Source organism: Micropterus salmoides, unplaced genomic scaffold (genome assembly GCF_014851395.1).
Source record: "Micropterus salmoides isolate LMB-PRFRI ecotype aquatic unplaced genomic scaffold, ASM1485139v1 Ms_hic_scaffold_19, whole genome shotgun sequence".
Taxonomy (NCBI): domain Eukaryota; kingdom Metazoa; phylum Chordata; class Actinopteri; order Centrarchiformes; family Centrarchidae; genus Micropterus; species Micropterus salmoides.
Window position 1 is genome coordinate 18,415,515 of NW_024041039.1, and position 21,171 is coordinate 18,436,685.

At 42.3% G+C, this 21,171-nt stretch overlaps 1 protein-coding gene across 5 annotated transcripts in view; it reads left to right on the forward strand.

Annotated features, from left to right (window-relative positions):
- LOC119910942 (protein unc-79 homolog) overlaps positions 1-21,171 on the forward strand; it is a 34,122-nt gene that overhangs the window by 5,040 nt on the left and 7,911 nt on the right. For 2 of the 5 annotated variants that reach the window (XM_038729802.1, XM_038729804.1), the window contains exons 3-32: positions 36-349; positions 1,079-1,249; positions 1,415-1,510; positions 1,615-1,670; positions 1,855-1,984; positions 2,119-2,183; positions 3,483-3,571; positions 3,936-3,976; positions 4,409-4,437; positions 5,616-5,845; positions 6,071-6,242; positions 6,385-6,615; positions 9,721-9,911; positions 10,559-10,682; positions 11,248-11,388; positions 11,847-12,062; positions 12,537-12,764; positions 13,106-13,247; positions 13,925-14,004; positions 14,125-14,273; positions 14,460-14,617; positions 16,023-16,204; positions 16,481-16,682; positions 16,812-16,994; positions 17,708-17,776; positions 18,112-18,449; positions 18,589-18,771; positions 18,978-19,140; positions 19,301-19,450; positions 19,577-20,863. In XM_038729802.1, the coding sequence (XP_038585730.1) occupies positions 36-349; positions 1,079-1,249; positions 1,415-1,510; positions 1,615-1,670; positions 1,855-1,984; positions 2,119-2,183; positions 3,483-3,571; positions 3,936-3,976; positions 4,409-4,437; positions 5,616-5,845; positions 6,071-6,242; positions 6,385-6,615; positions 9,721-9,911; positions 10,559-10,682; positions 11,248-11,388; positions 11,847-12,062; positions 12,537-12,764; positions 13,106-13,247; positions 13,925-14,004; positions 14,125-14,273; positions 14,460-14,617; positions 16,023-16,204; positions 16,481-16,682; positions 16,812-16,994; positions 17,708-17,776; positions 18,112-18,449; positions 18,589-18,771; positions 18,978-19,140; positions 19,301-19,450; positions 19,577-20,863 (5,810 nt within the window). The remainder of the gene's footprint in view (positions 1-35; positions 350-1,078; positions 1,250-1,414; positions 1,511-1,614; positions 1,671-1,854; positions 1,985-2,118; positions 2,184-3,482; positions 3,572-3,935; positions 3,977-4,408; positions 4,438-5,615; positions 5,846-6,070; positions 6,243-6,384; positions 6,616-9,720; positions 9,912-10,558; positions 10,683-11,247; positions 11,389-11,846; positions 12,063-12,536; positions 12,765-13,105; positions 13,248-13,924; positions 14,005-14,124; positions 14,274-14,459; positions 14,618-16,022; positions 16,205-16,480; positions 16,683-16,811; positions 16,995-17,707; positions 17,777-18,111; positions 18,450-18,588; positions 18,772-18,977; positions 19,141-19,300; positions 19,451-19,576; positions 20,864-21,171) is intronic. The other 3 variants (XM_038729803.1, XM_038729806.1, XM_038729805.1) reach the window with 3 other exon arrangements.

The window sequence follows — 21,171 nt, forward strand, 5'->3', positions numbered from 1 at the left end:
TACCCTCCCTACCCTCCCCTCCCGCCCCGGAGCAGCATTCTGTCCCGCACAGGCAGGAAGGAGAACCAGGAAGCTTCCAATTTGGCCGTGCCCATGACCATGTGTCTTTTTCCTGTGCCATTCCCACTCACCCCATCTCTAAGACCACAAGTCAGTTCCATCAACCCTACAGTTACTCGCTCCCTCCTTTACAGCGTTCTGCGCGATGCCCCGTCAGACCGCGGGGGGCAGGGGCAGCAGAGTCGGGACGCTCAGCTCTCAGAGTACCCCTCTCTGGACTATCAGGGCCTCTATGTGACCCTCGTGACCCTGCTTGACCTGGTGCCCCTGCTGCAGCACGGTCAGCATGGTGAGTCAAGGCCCAGTGCACCACTGTTTGTCATCATCATCCTCGAGCCGCCTGGCCTGCATGAAGCCACTGCTGCTTTTTTGGCCTCTTTTGTAACTGGAGGAGAGAAGTCCTGCTGAGGATCTTGAGGGATGCATGGGGTGATTGGGAGCACGCTGGATCCTGTCAACTTAATCGTTCATAAGCCATTGGATACACCAGACATAGGCCTTCTCTTCTGTGTATCATACTTGACTGCATGTTTGTTATGTAAAGTGGGAGAAATGTTTTACTTACATTGTCATGTGCAAATATATAAGTGGAAAACATACCTAGGCAAATGTAATGTGTTACTTTTTTTGATACATTTAGAATACATCTGAGAATGACTTATTTCCACACTGTTGTTCATGGGCCCAAGGCTGCATCACAGTCAGTGCTCTTGTTTTTCATGAATATTTTACCACTGTTAAAAAAAGCTTGAAAGCATGAAAATCCATCTCCTTGACTAGAATGCAAACTAGAGGGCAAACAGCAGCTTTTAAAGAAAGCTGACTGCCCCCAGCTGAAGCTCATAATCCAAATGTTTTTTTCACTGTTTTACTGTTAAATGAAAGAAATTCCATGTAACTTTGACACGTGTGTGGCTGTGGCTGCATACAGTATGTGAATACTGTATGTACTGTAAATTGAATGAGTGTCTGTGTATATCTCTTTGTCTTTTTTTTTGCCTTTTCCCTTTCTCATCAGATCTGGGACAGTCCATATTTTACACAACAACTTGCCTCCTGCCCTTTCTCAGTGATGATATTCTCAGCACTTTGCCCTATACTATGATCTCCACTTTAGCCACATTTCCCCCTTTCCTCCATAAAGACATCATTGAGTACCTGAGCACCTCTTTCCTCCCCATGGCTATATGTAAGTATGACTTATCGTAAGATAATTCAGACAACTAATTCACTTTTCACAATTCAAAACACCCTGAATCACATAAACCAACACTACTATCTATACTACTATCTATCTTAATGCGATAGTGATTTTAAGTGATTATCATTCATTCTCTTCCTTGCTCGTCTGTAGTGGGCTCCACGCGGAGAGAGGGGGGAGTCCCAGCCTATGTCAATCTGTCTGCCTCCTCTATGCTCATGATTGCAATGCAGTACACCTCAAATCCAGGTACACCCTCATATTGACTGCTTTCGAAGCATGCATGCAAATATAACTTACACTGTAATGTTGTGTAGTAATGGCTCTCTATGCTGGTCTCTGCTTTCTTCTAGTATATCACTGTCAATTATTGGAGTGTCTAATGAAGCACAAACAGGAAGTGTGGAAGGTACTTCTCTAAACATAAAAAGCATTTGTAAGGTCCCTCGTGTAAAGCACAGTGGTTTTAATCCAAATAGAAAAGTCATGATGTTGTTTAGGCTTAACAAAATAGATATAAATGATGCTGGAATGAAAAAAAATGTCTGAATGTTGTTGCACTTTGTAATTACTGTTGTTTATTCTGTGTGCAGGACCTTCTTTATGTCATATCCTATGGCCCGTCCCAAGTAAAGCCTCCAGCTGTGCAGATGCTGTTTCATTACTGGCCAAACCTGAAGCCACCAGGAGCCATAAGTGAATACAGGGGGCTGCAGTACACAGGTCAGTATATTTTAATGTCACATTTGCTGCTTGATCTGTCCTTGAACTGACTACAGGTCTTACCTATCTCCCATTTTGTCCTTTTCTCCTGCCCTGCTGTCAATCTCCTGTCTCTCTTCAATTTGCTGGATCAGCCTGGAACCCCATCCACTGTCAACATATCGAGTGCCACAATGCCATCAATAAACCTGCTGTCAAGGTGACTTCAGCCTGAATAGATATATTAAATAAGCCAAACATTAACTCTTACATCACCAGTACATTTATGGTTGCTGGATGCGTGAAAAAGATCCCACATCCCTTTATGTCTATAACTCCTTGTTACTGTGAGAAGATTGATTAGCAGTGCAGCCTGCATTCAGAAGCTGCCTCCTTTGAGAACTTCATCGGGGATGCGTGGAGCATGTGCCAGATTGCCTTGCCGAGTTTAATTGCGCGTGTTGGTGTGTCAGCATGTTTGCTTTTGAAAAGCCCTCTGTAAATAAAAAGTCAGTGCATGCCCGGGCAGCATCCATGTCACTTTACACGAGTCTCTGCTGCTGCTGCTCTGCTGCTCTGCTGCTGCTGCTCTGCTTCAGCTGCGCCTGCCTTTACTCAACTGTGCTCAAAACTGACGAATGGAGTAGGACCAGGGGCACGGACAGGGTCCGGATTTCAATTACCAGGAGCAGGGAGGGGGGTACGGGGAAAGGGGAGCTTAATTGGAGCGGCGACCCCGCGCAGCCCTTGAGGATAGAGCGGCATCAACTGAGCACAGTAAATTACTGTGCACCATCTGAACATTGAGGCCATGAGCACTGAGGTTTAGCACAGGGCCAGGCACGGGTTGCAGGAGAACAGAGTGCAGCATATGCACGCAGCCATCCACACAGAGGCGTGGGGAGACAGGTATAGGTGTCACATGATTTCTTGGGCAAGATCATGATATACACTTAGAGAGTTCTATGTGAGAGGCACAAATGGAAAATGTTTGTCATAGTAAATGTAGTTTATGGCACAGGGAAGGGGGTGTAAAAAAGGGGAGGATGTTTTTTCTTAGTGGTTGAACTTTATCTCTTCAGAGAGCATGTCATTGTCACTTTTCTATGACAAACCCTGCCTTGATATTGTTTTGCATCTCACCAGAAAACAGAACTGCAATAAAGTCAAATGTGTCAAAATGTTTTATATAAGTGATACCTCTTGGTTCAAAAATAAAGAATGACTTGACAGAATGCATAATGCATTATTTTATTATGTTTGCCATTATTTGGGCAATTGCTAATTTCATATCATTTGGGGGCATGAAAATGATTCCATCAAGGTTTAAATTATGTATGACAAATAATGTATCAGTCTTATATAACTTTTTGAAAAGTGAAACATTATCTTCAACCACCCTGATATTTGTACAGTCCCTAAATGCAGAAGGTGTTTCTGCATGAAAATAAAACATCAGAGTAGGTTAACCTTTTAATTACCACATCCTTATTCTAACCCTACCTGTCTTACTTTGCAGATGTGTATAGATCCAACTCTTTCTGTTGCTCTGGGAGACAAGCCCCCACCTCTCTATATTTGCGAGGAGTGCAGTCAAAGGATAGCGGGGTATGCTTCTGTTTCACCTCTTTTCTTCATCACCCGGATTTTCCCCCTCCATCAATAATGCCATTTCAAACATAAATCACCTACTGCCTGCCTGATTATTCCTCACTTTAACACAGGGGAAATACATCGCCATGGTTACGTAATTCCCTGTGCTGATAATGAGATCACCATCACAAAACACAGCAGCCCTTTGTTTCTCTTTTTTCCAGCGTGTAGCATGTTATAATTACATTCATTTGAGGAATGATGTTTTGTGTCCCAGCTCTGTTAGGAAGTTTAGACTGTGGCGTCTACGCTAAGCAGAATTACATATGGGCTCTGAGGAGCAGTTTGCCTTTAATATAGATTTCTTTGATTTTTTCAGAGACCACGCTGAATGGCTTGTTGATGTTCTCCTACCCCAAGGTGAGAGATCACAAACATATAGGTGTTTGTGTTTCTTTCAGTCTGTCTTGCTCTCTCACAGACAAAGAGACATATATACAGTAAATGGCATATACGTGGAGTATATTCATTATAATCTACAATATATAGAAGATACAGGTTTGTAGCACACTAATCTGATACAGAGGTTTGTATAACTACACAATTGTTTCTTTACTGTGATTATGTTCATAGTCATAGTTAAATATGGTAAATAAAGTTCAGTCACCTGAAAGAGAACTTTTTAAGCAGTGGGTTGTTTCTATTATAAATCATTTCCATGTATAAAAGCTACTATAAACTGTTTATAAAGTTTTTGGGGGTTATTATTTTTCAATGAAAGACATTACTCATTTTAAAAAAGGTATTTCTGTTGTTTGCAAATTGAACATTTTTGCTAATTTGTCTTTACAGCAGAGATATCTGCAATTTGTCAAAAGAAGGTAAGATTTGTATTTGTAGCGCAGCATGAACATTAATGTAACTTTCTACTCATTTGCTCATCTTCAGTGTGATCTCTCCCACCACAGCACAATTTCATATTAAACACTGTCCAATGCGTCTCCATGTTTAGGACAATAATTTGTGGTTTGTTTTAAACTGCAAACTCAGAACACAAATCAAACAGTAGGCTACACATGCTTTTCACTAAAAACAGAAACAAATTGAACCTGTTAACCTTGTGGAAAACGTTTCATGAAATCCATTTTATCTTTGATCCACAGCAAGGCCATTTATTTATGAACCTGAAATGTTTTCTTCAACGTGAAGGCCATTCACTGGAGCGGCTTAGTAAAGGCCAAATCATTTCAAATGAAGCTGCTGGGGCGTGATGTTAGTTTGCTGTTAAACACGTTGCAGAGGGCATGTGCTCCCTGCTAGTTTCCACGGAGATACCGGGAAAACTGACTATGAGATGATCTCAGGTATTTCCGTCAGGCCAAGCAGCCGTCCTGTTCTGACCTCCTTCCTGGTTTGCCCAGCAGTTTATAATCCACAGCCTACTCTTCTGATCAGGCTTTGTCACTCTCATTTCAGAAAGCCCTTTAAACTCCCACCTAGATGTACACCAGCTCTGTCATTATTAACCGAGACATTACTCTTCATCTGAGAATAGCTCCTTATAAATACACCATGTTACCAAAAGTTAGAACAGACTGTAAACAACATCAGTAACATCAGGGTAGTGTTTTTTATGTTGTTGAATGCCGGATTGGGGAATTGAGAACCTACCATCAGAGGACAGATATGTTAATTTGATAGGGAGCACTGCATCCCTCTAATGGCACAAGATTAGGGGCTGATCAGATTAGGATGGCTCTCTCGTGCCATGCTTTTTATTTTTAGAAACCTGAGACACTGTGGGGACACATAAAGATGTGTTCTCACTGCAGATGTAGACAGATCAACATCTCTACACAAGTGCATATTAGAGAGGGGGATATTCATTGTCAGTGCAGTAAGTTGCTTTTGAGGACTGGAAATATGTTTATTTTTAGACGCTTGTCTTATTGTCTGATTTGCTGTGATTGTAGAATGTTTTTGTTTTGTTGCCTGCTGCCCAGAATAGAAATAAAATAATCTCTCCTCCTCCTCCTTTCCTCGTTTCTTGGCTTTGTAGAACTGCAGCTCTCATGTACGTAGGGCGGTGGTCACCTGCTTCTCTGCTGGCTGCTGTGGGCGCCATGGCAACCGGCCCGTCCGCTACTGCAAGCGTTGCCATGTCAACCACCACAGCAGTGAGGTGGGGGCTGCGGCGGAGACCCATCTGTACCAGACCTCGCCCCCTCCCATCAACACCCGGGAGTGCGGAGCGGAGGAGCTGGTGTGCACTGTGGAAGCTGTTATAAGGTGCATTCCCAGTGTTTACACTGACATATCACACCAATAGTACCAGGGCATACGCATGTAATGCTGTGAAACATGTTTTTACATGAGTATATAGACAACAACAACTACTGCATGAAATTAGATTATTAATATATATGCCATGTCAGGATATTTTCTGTCTGTTTTTGTTTCTCCCTGCTCTGTGAATCCCCTGCAATCCATCTCATCCTTCCTATATCCATCCAGTCTTCTCAAGGAGGCAGAAATACATGCAGAACAGCGTGAGTTTGAGCTGAACAGGCGTCGTCAGATGGGCCTGTCCGCCTCCCACCACTCTCTGGACAACATCGAGTTTGACAACAAGGAGGATGACCAGCATGACCAGCGGCTCCTCAGTCAGTTTGGCATCTGGTTTCTGGTGTGTAATCGCTTTTGCTGTGTCTGTCAATAGGTTGTGAGATAAGGATATGTACAGTATATGGCCTCTTATCACTACCTCGCTAAAGTCATGGTTACCTGACTGATTACTTTACTTATCTGACCTTTGCTCACATCCGCAGGTGAGCCTGTGCACACCAAACGAGAACACGCCCACAGAGAGCCTGGCTCGGCTGGTCAGCATGGTCTTCCAGTGGTTTCACTCCACCGCCTACATGATGGACGATGAGGTTGGAAGCCTGGTGGAGAAGCTAAAGCCTCAGTTTGTTACCAAGTGGCTAAAGACAGTGTGTGAAGTGCGTTTTGACGTCATGGTCATGTGTCTGCTGCCCAAGCCTGTTGAGTTTGCCAGGGTAAGGCCAAGACCAAGGTCATCTAAACATACAGTATAGGGTTGAGAAGTATTAGAGGATGTAAAGCGTGCTGATATTGGATGTAAAGGTGGGAAAAGGTTATAAGTCTATTCAAAAAACACAACTAACACAAACAATGATACAAATAGCCAATGCTCATTTCAACTCCTGCTTATCTCAGTTATAGCTCTTCCTAAAACAACATTATGTAAGATTAGTTTTTTGTGATTTGGCGCCCCTACAATGTAAGTCACCACTGTCCTAAATAAAGAAACTAAGAAAGAAAGAAACTAAACAAAGGCAAGAACGCCAGCTTGGCATCTGTCTTGCATCCTTTCAGCTCTTTTAGTTCAAGCCTATGTCTAATACCTTTGTTTATATTTGGAAATAGGACTGTAGGCTATAATTAATATGACTTACTGCCGACTTAGATATAAAATGAAAATAATTTTGCAATTATTCTTGACTCAGCATTCTATTTCTTGCTGTGCAGGCCTACCAACCAATCCACTCTTTTTTACCGGTTAAAATACCTTTAAATGGCCAATACAACCCATAAAATGCTGTATTTCACTTGCCAGAAAGTGATTGAAGCCTCTTCTTATTGACTGAAAGATTACATCTGCCCTGAAATTACTTGATCTCATTCAGAAGAGTTATATTTGATAGATTATAGCTCACCTAGTACGTTTTACCTCTTAAAATACCTTTAAATGGCCGATACAACCCATAAAATTATGTATTTCACTTGCCAGAAAGTGACTGAAGAGACTGGGTGATACAGCTCCAGCAGACAGCGATCAGTTTTCGGCAGGCGATCAGTTTTCGGCACGACACCTGTCTGATATTTACTTTTGTCTGGTCTCTTGCTCGGTCACTCTCTCTTTTTCTCTTCCTCGCTTCCTCTGACAATGTATTCTTCAGTCTCTTTGCAGGCTTTGCCATGATCAGTGGCGGAAAGTCGCAAAGTATAAATAGTTCGTTACTGTACTGTGTTTTTTTGGTATTCATTTAGTACTCTTTACTTGAGTATTTTAGTTGTTGCAACTGTTTACTTTCGCTTTGCTAAATTTCAAAGCCAAATGTCGACTTTTTATTCCTACATTCTGCAAGAGACGTGGTTACATTGGTATTAGTAGCCTTACGCAGCGCACCTGAGTGGAGTAGCATAGAAAAACAAATGTAAAACTTAAAGGGCGCGAATAAACTTCTACCAGCTGATGCGACAGTACCAGTCCAGCGCAGAGCTGGACGGCCCCTCCTCACTTTCCTGTCTAAGGTCTTCTAGGCACGAGAAGAGAAAAAACTCATGTGTTCTCTCCTCTCCAGGTCTGATGTAGATCACTTGTAGAGCTTAATGTGCAGCTGCAGTGAATCTCTCTTTGTCTGTCTGTCCTGCTAACCATCTAAGCAGCGCAGCTCTTGTCTGTCGTATCTTGGTTGCTTGCCAGACTGTGACTGAACAATGTTGAGTGAAATACAAGTCTTTATTACGTTTGATAAACGCAGACGGGGCTACAGTGTTTATAAACTGTAGCTCATGAAGATGACCGCGTTCATATGCGCGTGCAAGAAATTTAACTCGAGCAAGAAACATCTGTGTGACCAGTCCAGACAGGATGTGAGGGCACTCCTCATACATCATTTTAAAACAAGACAGTGAAGTTTAGTTACATCTCTGGACTAATGCAAAATGGGAAGCAGTTGATTCACATTGAATATTAAAATGTTGATTAGCTGGAGAGACTAGGCAATATGAATGCACAGCTCAGTAAATAATAAGGATCACATATTCATCCCAGTAATTTTATAAATAGTGTTTTATATTTGAAAATGTATCGAAGGAAAACCGGAGGAGCCTATTTGAATGAGCCAGATGCAGCTGATAACATTAGTATATAGAAAATATCTATCATTTACAGGGGCTGTGCTTAAGTTTGTCAGTAGAGTAGATGCTGGATCATCAGCCAATACAGGAACAGACTCCAGCCAGTCTGCCAGTATAAGCACAGCTGATCCATATCCAGCCTCAGCCAGTACCCGCACAGACCCAGTTCAGACGTCTTTAGCAGGTCACACAGACCCAGGTGAAACACAGGCAGCCTCAGACAGTACGAGCACAGCCAGAGATGTACAGCCAGCATCAGATACAAGCAGCTCAGATCCTAATGGAACAGTTGCTGTTCCTCCAAATGACCCAGCAGATCGGCCCCTTGTCTTATCAGACTTCATGAGGAATGAGTTAGTGCGCAGAAGTCTGTTCAAACCAGCACTGGATTTTTCTACAAGAGGTTTCTATTCAGGCTTCTTACAGAGGGAGGATTGTAGTGAGAGCATGGTGTGGCTGTGCAGCAGCTCTGTTTTTGCACTGTGAGTTGCAGCCAGTCTGTGACCGAGTGGTAACGAAGCTGGTAGAGTTTTGCAATATAAACATCTGAAAACTGAAGCCAACCTTGCTTTTTTTGGGACTGTAAGCTGCACTTTATCAGAGGTGCTGAAGTTAATGTGTGGGTTTTTGGTAAGATTGTGAATTGAGAAGTGTTTCAGTTAGTTTTGGTTTCCGCCTCCTTGTCTCTTCTTAACATACCCAAAGTCCTAAATGTGGTCTGTGTCTGTCAGACGGTCAGCAGAGCAATAACGCAGACTTATCCTCTCCACAGTGTAGGAAATATCCACTTGTCCTCTTGCAACTCAGTTTTCCTTTTGATTCACTATAACTTATAATGCTGTATTCAAACCTGTCTTGGGTGAATTTAAAAAGATAGATTGCGTTTTGTAAGATCAATAGATCTGGAGATAAGTATTTTTAAAACCAGGTACTCTTTTACTTTTACTTGAGTAAGATTAGACTGGATGACTTTTACTTTTACTTTTACGTGAGTGACATTTTTCATGTGGTATCTATAGTTTTACTTAATACTTAAGTAATACTTAGCTGTTATTTTAACATAAAATTACCACATAATGTTGCTTTAAACTTGTTGGCACTGTACAACAGATATGAATGAAGATTATCATTAAATCATTAAATTGTGGAGGACAGGTCACTATCTGAACTCTCTTGGCTGTGTTTGATCTAAGCCGTCCGTGCACATTTTTCCTCAGGTGGGAGGTTACTGGGACAAGTCATGTAACACAGTGACACAGCTGAAGGAGGGCCTGAACCGGATCCTGTGTCTGATACCTTATAACGTCATCAGTCAACCACTGTGGGAGTGCTTTATGCCTGAGTGGCTGGAGGCCATCCGCACAGAGGTGCCTGACCAGCAGCTGAAAGAGTTCCGGGAAGTGCTCAGGTACATCCAGCATGTTGAAGTGTTTGCATATTGCAGTTGATATTCCTGTAATAAAGACATTTCTTTTTACATGTGAACACAAGTGAGAGTAATAATATCAGAAGTCAAGGTACCGATTTGTCAGACAAATCGGTACCTTGACGTCGGTACCTCGGTACCAGCTACAGGGCAGTCTGATAGAAGATATGTATTTTTAGTAGTCTAAACATTAAAGAAAAATGACAGGTTCTGGTGTGAACTCCACAGAATGAGTGAAAGAAGGCTATTTTCCAAAAATACTATCTACTGAGATTCAGCAGCCAAACAGGGAATAGTTCAACTTTGAACATTTCAGCCTCAGTGGTCTATAATACATAACACCAGCTTTTGCAGTACAGAAAAATCTCAGACTAAAGAGGTTGAGGCATTCTGGACTAGGGGGATTATCACAGTATGTGTATCATAAGTGAAACAGTAAGCAAGTAGAGTAGTTTGACATTTGAACTCCATGCCAAATTTCAGCCTCCTAGGGTGAATACTGTGACCGCCAAAGGGTGGGGAAAGTGGACCAACCAAATGACCAACTAATAAAAGGAGTGAACTGAACATCACTGTATGTGCAGCAGTACCCGAGGAAAATAATATTCTGTCCTGCCTTCTGTTTACAGTAAGATGTTTGATATTGAGCTATGCCCCCTGCCCTTCTCCATGGAGGAAATGTTTGGCTTCATCAGCTGCAGATTCTCTGGCTACCCAGCGTCTGTGCAGGAACAGGCTCTGCTGTGGCTGCATGTAAGCACGTATGCACGTACACACACACCACACCACACACATGTCAGTGTGTCCAGTTCACATCCTGCGGTTCTATCCACAGTGCGTGTGAATTGAACAGGTTGTCATAGAGTGTGAGTATCTGGGCAGGGCCCTGCTGAATATGGATCTGGGTCACAGAGTAAGACTGAGAGAGATAGGAGGGATTTTTCCTTTCATCCCATATGCACTCACAGCTTGCTGCCCTGTATACATGGATCAATTTCAAGTTTTCTGTCAAAACTATGATCAAGAGATTGCATTAATTTACCCTCATTAAATATATCACATTCAAATCAGACTGAAAAGTAGTGCTTAGTTTGGACATGGTGTATCTCCGTGGTATGTTCATGGTGTGTGGTCATATAGGTATTTTTCAATGCTTTGAGCAGCAGTAAACAGTTCCATTCACCTCCATTGTTTTGGGAAGGTGGCAAACTTTTTACCTTTGGAAATGAAACCAAAACTATCTGCATGGTATGTAGAAAAATGTAGTGTTTTTTGTTGATGGACCCTTTAAACATTTGGATGGCATGTTTGGACCTAGGTGCTATCAGAACTGGACATTGTGGTGCCTCTTCAGCTGCTGATTGGGATGTTCTCTGATGGAGTGAACTCTTTGAAGGAGCTGGCCAATCAGAGGAAGGCACGGGCCTCAGATCTGTCTGGCAACACTGGGGCTCGCAGGGTGAGTGAAACAGCAATAAAGTTATAAACAAAGATATGAAGGTTCAGTGCTCGTTTTGATTTCTTTTTTTTCCCAGTTTAGTTTTCAAATCAGTAATAAGCCAGGGCTTACAGTATATTCCAAATAACATGAATATTTTGCGTTTGTCAGATGCCTGTTTAGGATTAGGGTGTATACATTTCTAAGTTTCTTGGCTTTTCTACCATTCATTGGGATGTACTGTATGTTTCCATGGTAACTGCCAATGTCTAAATATAGCTCTCTTAAAGGGCTTAATTGATCCTGCCTGTGATGTAGATTTATCATTGAAATTTATAGCTGAGCGACTCTGCACTCATCTGTCATTATAAGTGGCAGTAACAGGGGAACGTTGGAGATTAAAAGACTTTCAGAAGTATAAATTGAGTTTAAAGTGAAACACATTTTACTTTATATAGTGGTGTGCTTGTTGCTCTTAGGTGAGTGTGGTGTCAGATCCAGGAGGCCGCGGACCGCACAACACCCTCAGTCCGTTTCCCAGCCCCTTCAGAAGCCCATTCCGCAGCCCTCTGCGCTGCAGCCCCTTTAAGAACTTGGGTCATGCCACCGGCCACTGCGCTCTGGATCTGGACTGTGATGATGATGACATGAACCTCGGCTGCTTCATCCTCATGTTTGACCTCATCTTAAAGCAGGTGACCCCACCTTGCTGATGAATTACTAAAAGATGCTCTGATGCTTAATGGTGATAATACGTCTACAATATTCTTATAGGGACTTATTTTGTTACTTGGTATTTGTATTGAAGTAACAAAATTAGCTTCAGCTAGAAATCCTATATGCAACACATCTGTTCAAGTTACTGTAATCTGTTACAATGTGTCTCTTTTGCATTGTCCCTAACAAATAAACAAATAAATGAAATAAAAGTTCTTAATATAAGCCCTTAATATAAAACGTATTACTGAACATATGCTAAAGAAGTACGCTGAAGTGTATTTTTACTAGTATGCAACACAGTTTAAAGACAATTATTCCTCTTGCTCATTCATATAGAGAAAAATGACACACCAATAGCAACAATGCACACAGGTGGGACCTTGAGATTTGTGTGTCGTGCTCTACTTTTTGTTCCCCTGTTTTTACGGTTGTTTCCTCTGCTGTCCCAGATGGAGCTTCAGGATGACGGTGTGATGCTGGGTCTAGACAGCAGCCTGGGGAAGGATATCGTGGGCATCATCAACAACGTCTTCCAGGCCCCGTGGGGGGGCTCACACACCTGCCAGAAGGATGAGAAGGCCCTGGAGTGCAGCCTGTGCCAATCCAGCATCCTGTGTTACCAGCTGGGCTGTGAGCTCCTGGAGAGGCTGACCCCCCGGGAAGAGATTCGCCTTGTGGTGAGGCACACAGCATGAATGTTTATGGACCAAATATAAATGAACCCTGTGCATTAAGCAGGTAAGGCTTTGACATGAATGCCATAGCCGCCATGTCACAAACCACAATGCTGAAAACACTGCTATCTGCCTGAGCTAATGTTGTTGTAGATTAAATGAAGTATAAAACATGTTCATAAATTAGGTCAATCTCTGTCTCTCTTCGTCTTTGGTAACTTACAAATATGTACTTCTAAAATTACTTGTGAATGACACTAATGAATATCATGCTCACCTGATTACTGATGAATACATGGAACATATAAAGGAGACAATTTGACAGTGTTTGATTTCCTCTGCAGGAACCTACAGATGGCTTGGAGGAAACCTTGCTCTTGTCTCAGCCAGACTTCTGCCTCGGGGCAGAGAATGGAAGTGAGGAAGGAGACAAACCATGTGGGGCCCACACTGACAACCCCAGTAACCATTCTCCTGATAACGCACGTGTGTATCAGTTCTGTACACAATATTGTTGAAATACAAATTGTAGCCATGCCTATTAGCTTTCTTGCAGAGAGTCAGATGAAAAGATTGATACTAACTGGAGACAGCAGAAGGTTAGTTTATCTTAGCAGAGGACAAAGTTGTTCAAAAAACAGTTGTACATAAAAATCATTAAATGTGTCAGCCAAAACAAAAAATACTTTCCCTTAACTGCCAGAAAAATACCAATACCAATGACAGGAATTGGTGCATTTTGGGAAATATGCTCATTTGCTTTAGCTAAGATAAGCTATTATCTAAACTTAGCTAAAACTGGTTGTAGCATCATATTTAAAGGAATAGTTTGATATTTTGGGAAATACACTTATTTGCTTTCTTGCTGAAAATAAAATGAAAGGATTGATACCACTTTCATGTCTGTATTAACCGTTCAATTCAGCTCCAGGCCAAGAGATAGCTGCTTCCCCCTGTTTCTAGTCTTTATGCTAAGCTAACTAGCTACTAGCTACAGCTAAACATTTGTAGTACAGATGTGAGAATGGAATAAATTTAGGAATTATGTTTGCATCGATATGTTTCACACTTGTCATTCAACCATATCTACATTATAATAGGGCTGAGTAACTTGAAAGTTGAGTTGTTTCTAACAACTAACACTACACTCGTCTTTCTTCCAGCCATGAAGAATAACTTTGATACAAAGTTCTCCTACCAGCAGCTTCCAGTGTCTTTGAAGCTCATATACACCATACTGCAGGTACTTGTTGTGAATAAATGAATATTAAACTGAGGCACAAATAGACCAGCAGGCATTCAAGAATGTGTTCTGTGATTGTGTACACGTGGTACACTCTCAGTAACACATCTCTATATTCAGGAAATGTCCAAGTTTGAGGAGCCTGACATCTTGTTCAACATGCTGAACTGTCTGAAGATCCTGTGTCTCCATGGAGAGTGTTTGTACCTTGCTCGCAAGGATAACCCCCAGTTTCTGGCCTACATCCAGGAAAAAATGCTCATCCCGAGGTGTGTGCTGAGTGATTGTGACAATAAACCCACCTACCTACCTACCTACCTACCTACTTTTTTAAATAGGAATTGTAAATGCAAAATGTAAATGGAAAATGTAACTGTATGTAACAACTGTATGTCAATGTAACAACTCCTTGACAGCAAATTGTGTGTGTGTCTAATTTTGTGTTTGTGTTTCAGTCTGTGGTCTATGCTGAAGTCAGAGTTTTGCCAGCTGGCCTTCCTGGCTGTGCCTCAGCTTCTCCACGCCCTCTCTTTGTCGTATGGGGCGGACATCTTCTGGAACCTTATCAACACAAACTTCAACAGCAAAGACTGGAAAATACGATTTGAAGCAGGTTAGCGATGATAGGCTTATGGTGTGAAATGACATATATTGTGTATCTGATAACTGTATTTGCTTCCCAAGATGATTATGTACAGTGTACAGCCTTATATGCAGGTATAAACAATTCATCAGGCTCATAGTGATTTGACTAAACCGTTCTGATTTATGTTTTGTGAGCGAAGTGGATGTGGTTATGTATGAATGAACCATTAGAGGAAGACCCCCAGTCTGCTTATGTAATATGCTACCTAAACCACTGCCTAGCCACATTTCCCACTTCTGTTGTCATGGTTACCATGTGGCTCAAACAGGCAGCAAAGAGGAACTGTGGGATTAATAAGGTTTTTCTCGCCTTGTGATTGGCAGAGAGGAGCTGTATGACCTTGAGACAGAGGCAGAGGGCATCTGACTCAGTGCTTGAATAGAGGCAAACAGGGGAACAATTGGATTAACCATAGCCCCAAACATACAGTAAATATTATAAAAAGAAAGTTTAAAAAGTGTTGTTAGTTATTGTGTATAAAAATACCCAGGATAATTATAAAATACATTCAGTCATTCAGTCCTTTAACCTAGTTAAATGACAACAATGACAGATTGAAAGGTTGATGGTCTATATCATACCATATAATTGTATAACTGTGGGTGTACATCATAAAAACAAATTATTTAAAAATGTATATTTTAAAATGCTAAATGTGACTAACAGGCAATGGTCTGCTCTGGAATCTCTAAACTCCCACACTGACACCTAGTGGTCCACATTGGATGCTATCCATCAGCATAGAGTGGGTGAGAGTTTATTTATTTCAGAATAAAGAGTCTATTTTTAGATTTTAATCTGAGTTATGAGAGATAAAGCCAACCATTACTGGAAGGATCTTCTTCTTTGAAATGACTGAATGCTTTCTAATTTGATTCCACACACAGGGGATCTAAGACATTGTGTTGTCATACACCCGTGTGGATGTGAAAGCATTGCATTATAGAAACATTTATTTTACACTTACTTCCATAGAAAACCTGACCAGTGAGGCTTTTTGTTTACCTCTCTTCGTAACTGTGCATATAGAAGAGACATATAACAGGTGTTATGTAATATAAACAAATTTAAATAGATTTAATATTATTTATATGATTTTTTACATAATTTCTCAGCTCTTATACAAAAAAATTATATTGATACATCCATGCATTATGTAAAGACAAATATAATGATGATGAAATATTACTAATATTATATTATTAATATTATATTAGTAATACATTAACTTAACTTCATCAATGACCTCAGTGTTGGTTCTGTTTATATCTAGATAATTATGGTTCTATAGCAATAGACAGTCTTATTATGTAATCTGTCTGTGTTGCTGACAATGTTCCCTTTCACTCCGTATTCTCATGAAAACTCTAAGTGGAGAAGATAGCAGTGCTGTGTCGGTTCCTGGACATCAGTGCAGTGACTAAAAACCACTTGCTGAAGTATTCCCTGGCCCACGCTTTCTGCTGCTTCCTGGCCTCCGTGGAGGACGTCAACCCAGCTGTGGCCACCAGGGCCAGACTGCTGCTGGATACCATCAAGAGGCCGGCCCTGCAGGTGATCTGTTCACAGACAGATCAGACAGAGTGCAAATATATGTTTGAAAATAAAATAAATAAAAGTGGTGCAACAGCTAATTTAATAAATCTTATGTGACATAGTTCTGTCTTTCTGCACCATAAGTTTGTATTTGGAAATTGCAACTAATGATAATTTGCTGATTATTTTCAGTCCAAAACCCAAATATATTCATTTCACTAAACTCTAAGGCAAGGTAAACGTTTTTTTTTTATCTCTTGTTGTGTATTTATATGTGTGTTGTTTATTATCCAGGGGTTATGCCTTTGCCTGGATTTCCAGTTTGACACTGTTGTGAGGGATCGGCCCATCATCCTCAGCAAGCTCCTGCTGCTGCACTTCCTCAAGAAGGACATTCCTGCACTTAGCTGGGAGTTCTTTGTCAACCGCTTTGAAACATTATCTCTGGAGGCTCAGTTACACCTGGACTGCAACAAGGAGTTCCCTTTCCCTACTAGTATGTGGCTGCTTTGTCCTCATTCAGAGTTTTCGCAAATGCTCCTCTGCATGTTTCATGACACAGCATTACAGCAGCATTACAGCCTAATTGTGCTCCAAATTAGATTTGTAATCTTTCTTTTGACAGCCATCACAGCCGTACGAACCAACGTAGCCAACCTCAGTGATGCAGCAATGTGGAAGATAAGAAGGGCCCGTTTTGCCAGGAATCGTCAGAAGAGTGTGCGTTCCCTCCGTGACAGTGTAAAGGGAGGCCCTACAGAATCTAAACGCGCATTTTCGCTCCCTGAGTCACTGAGCAACCGACTTCGTGAGTAACACAGATGAGCCTGTCTATCAGCTTGAATCTGAACCTATGTCACTTTCACTCAGTCTGTGGTTTAACAGTGTTTGCAAATACCTTCCAAAAATTTAAGTGCCTCATAGGTGATCTGTCCAATGTGACAATTACATTACAATCCATGACTGTATCTTTAAGTTAGTTTATTACCAGCCTTTATGTAGAGAAGAACCTGATAGTGTCATTGTTCTAATGTGTTGATAACTGCCCCTTTTAGATGTCTTGTGGGTGAAACCAAATGCCTTTTATTTGCAAATACTATTTGGCCAAAGTCTGGTCCCATTTTCCTAATGTTTCTCTCCTTACTCGTTTGTTCTCAACAGCCATTTCACTTGAATGTCTTTGTTTAATAAAGTAGGAACTCCCCACCATATTGTTCATTTTATCTTTGGTCCTGCACAGAAGGCTGTCTGAGTTTCTGGGAGATGCTACTTGTGTTGGCTTCAAACATGATGTGGTGATTTGTGATTCGTCAAAATGCAGTTTTAATTCTTTTTAATTGTTTTAACACTTGGATTGTATGATGTTTTGAGGCCATATAGTTTTTTTTTGTTTGTGTGTGTGTGTGTGTTTATGTTTTTGTGTGTGCACATGTGTTGGATGACGATGAAGCTCAGACACGTGTCCTGTACTACCTCCCCTGTACATTCTCCTAAATTGTGTTCTTCATATGTGGTTTTTAGCTCTAAGGCTTACGAGGCAAGAGCACTCTGCCCCGACACTGGGAGATATGATAGAGAAAGTCCTGCCAGGTAAATAACAACCTAAATCTGAAACTTACAGTATTCTTGACAATCACATCATACTGGAGAAAAAGTACACAGTCGGGCTTACCCTAATTCTGAATTCCGACTGATAAGAGTGAGAAGCAACACTCTTGCTAACAGCTAGCTGGTCATTTTTTTGTGTATATCCGGTTCACATATTCCATGAACACGATGTACTTATGTATGTATATTGCATGGCGATGTCTCCACCTCTCTTGACAGAGAAGTGGACAGGATGAGTTGACGCACCCCACCTTCTGTGTTGTCACCTCCTCTGCTCCTGCACCCTTCCCTCTCCCCATCTTCTCCCCTATCTGCAGCACGTTTCCTCCCGCACTTTAACCCTGACGCTTCAGCCCCTCTTGCAGGCCAGACCCCGTCTCCTGAGGATGACACCGTCATCAGAGACCTGCTTCCTGAGGATGCCGGCATAGATCACCAGACGGTTCACCAGCTGATCATGGTGCTCATGAAATTTATGGCCAAGGACCAGAGCAGCGCCGAGGCCGACATCGGCAGTGCCAAGGCTTTCAACACAGTGAAGCGTCATCTGTACGTGCTGCTGGGCTATGACCAACAGGAGGGCTGCTTCATGATTGCACCTCAGAAGATGCGCACCTCCACCTGCTTCAACGCCTTCATCGCCGGCATTGCACAAGTGATATATAATCTATTATTACCTTTTTTAGTATTTAGTATTTAGTAGCTAGAAATTAACTGGTATGTTTCAGAGAATGTTAAGAGGAATGTAACAGTAAAACATGAATGCTAATTAATTTAACTGTTGTTTCTTCCAGGTGATGGACTACAATATTGGTTTGGGGAAGCAGCTGCTCCCCCTGGTGGTCCAGGTGTTGAAGTACTGCACGTGTCCCCAGCTGAGACACTATTTCCAGCAGCCACCTAGATGCTCTCTCTGGGCCCTGAGGCCACACATTAGACAGATGTGGCTCAAAGCCCTGCTAGTAATCCTCTATAAGGTACTTTTTGTTTTACTATGTGACCGTGGGATTTTATGGCATGGATCATTATTCATTCAGTCTCCTAGATAACATGTTATTTCACCTCCATGTGATTGCTGAATCTTGCTGTTACATATTTTCTTTACGTCTTATGATATACATGAATTACAAAAGGAACACCAGTTATACAACATAAGCTTATTATAGCTTTCTATGCACCACAGTACCCTTACAGAGACATGGACGGCAGCAAAGTGGTCATCCATCTAATCCATATCACCATCAACACACTGAATGCACAGTATCATAGCTGTCGCCCCCACGCTACAGCGGGACCACTCTACAGTGACAACTCTAACATGAGCCGCTACAGCGAGAAAGAAAAAGGTGACGCAAAATGAAGAATGTTGGTTATCTCAACTCCAGACAACTACATAGAAAATAAGCAAGATAGGATGAAAATTACACGCTTCCTAGTGGATGTCTATTTTAATATCTGTTTGCCTCTAAAATGCAGTACTACTGTTAATCTTTTTCTCCATCTTAGAAGAGGACAGTGTATTTGATGAATCTGACGTCCATGACACGCCGACCGGTGCTGCTAACAAGGAGTCACAGACCTTCTTTGCCCGCCTGAAGAGGATTGGTGGCAGCAAGTCTGTGAAGTACCAGCCGGTAGAGCTGAATGCCAAGAAAAGTAAGAAGAAGAGGTTTTCAGAGTAAAGTGTAGTGTAACAGCATGTCGATTGAATCTTTTTCAGCAGACTGCAGGAGGCTTGTTGCTTTCACTGGGATAAAGTCTAATTTTTCTTCTGTGTATCAGGTGAAATTGAGCTGTCAGAGTACCGTGAAGCCAGCGCCCTTCAGGACAGCATTCTGCACTGTGTGAGGGAGGAGAGCACCAGGAAGAAGCGGCTGCAGGCCATGCACAAGCAGAAGTCTTTGGACATTTCCAACACTGACTCCATTCTCTTTAATCTGGATGAACATCGACGTAAATCCTGCATTGATCGCTGTGACATGCAGCCGCCCCCTGTGGTCCTGCCCCCATCCTCATCCACGTCCCACAGCAGGCATCATGGTAAAGGGTCGTCCGATGGCTCTTCGGTTCGGGTGGAGGGTGGTGATGCCGTGGACAGGCGAGGCTCTCGAGGCGGCCAGTCTGACACCTCCAAGCCTGTCATCCCAGAGGTCCGCCTCAGCTGTATGGAGACCTTTGAGGACAAGTTTGATCAGGGCTCGCTAGAAGGATCAGCTCAGGGAAAGGAGGACCAAGACCTCATCGATCTCTCCTCTGACTGCACCTCCATTCCAGAGAAACACTCACTGCTCTCCATGTCTGACAGCGACTCCTTGGTGTTCGAGCCGCTGCCTCCTCTGAGGATCGTAGAGAGCGATGAGGAGTTTGACCTTAACACCATCATAGCCTCCAAGTTCAACGGGAGTCCAAAGTTCTCGGCTTCCCCTGCAAGTAGTAACACTTTGCGACTGTCTCCTGTTGTCCAGGTGAGTGTAGAGGACTGTTCTAGTGACAAAAAGACCCCGGACCTTCTGGTGGGAACAGGAGGCTCAGAGCAACGGTTTCTGGAAAAGAGGCTGAACCGTGTGACTCCTAGCACCTCCCTGGATCTTCCTAATCGTCCAGAAAATGTCTGCCATGAAAGCCCCATGACCCTGAAGCAGAAGAGAGACCTCCTGAGGAAGACCCAACATGCCCCTTTCACCTCTCTGGACGACACAGCTGTCACCACTGAGGAGGTAAAGACTGGGATGGGACAAGGGACAAATCCCTCTGGTAGGACCATCTTCTTGGACATCCCAGAAGACAAAGCAAAGCCTCTTTCCTCACCAGAAAAAAGCAAGAGTAATAGCGACGATGAAGAAGAAGAGGACGGGGATGATGAAGACGATGATGACATGGGCGATGAAGTGGACAGCGACCCCAAACCTGACAATGGAGACGACAATGATGAGACCGAGTTTAAAATCCAGATTGTTCCCCGACAACGGAAGCAGAGGAAGATAGCTGTCAGTGCCATCCAGAGGGAATACCTGGACATCACGTTCAATATGTTTGACAAGCTGGGTGGTGAGCAGACCACAGAAACTGGTAAGGAGGAAGGATCGATAAGGGCAGCTCCTACTTTACCAGTGTGCTGGTCAGGTGCTGTGCAATTTGTTCTATGGTGATCTTTTACGAAAGTGTCTTAAGATTTGAGGAGGCTTATCCAAACTCTTTTAAAAGCATAAAAATCACTTTTGTACCAGTGTGGTTGTGTGAACCTTAACCATTTAAACTACAGTAATACAGTTTAAGCACATTTACTACAAATCATCTATACTTTAGGTTCACAGTTAGCCATTTTGCAAACCATGCTGGTGTGTTTTAGAATTTCTTTTTCTATGGTCCCAGGCATC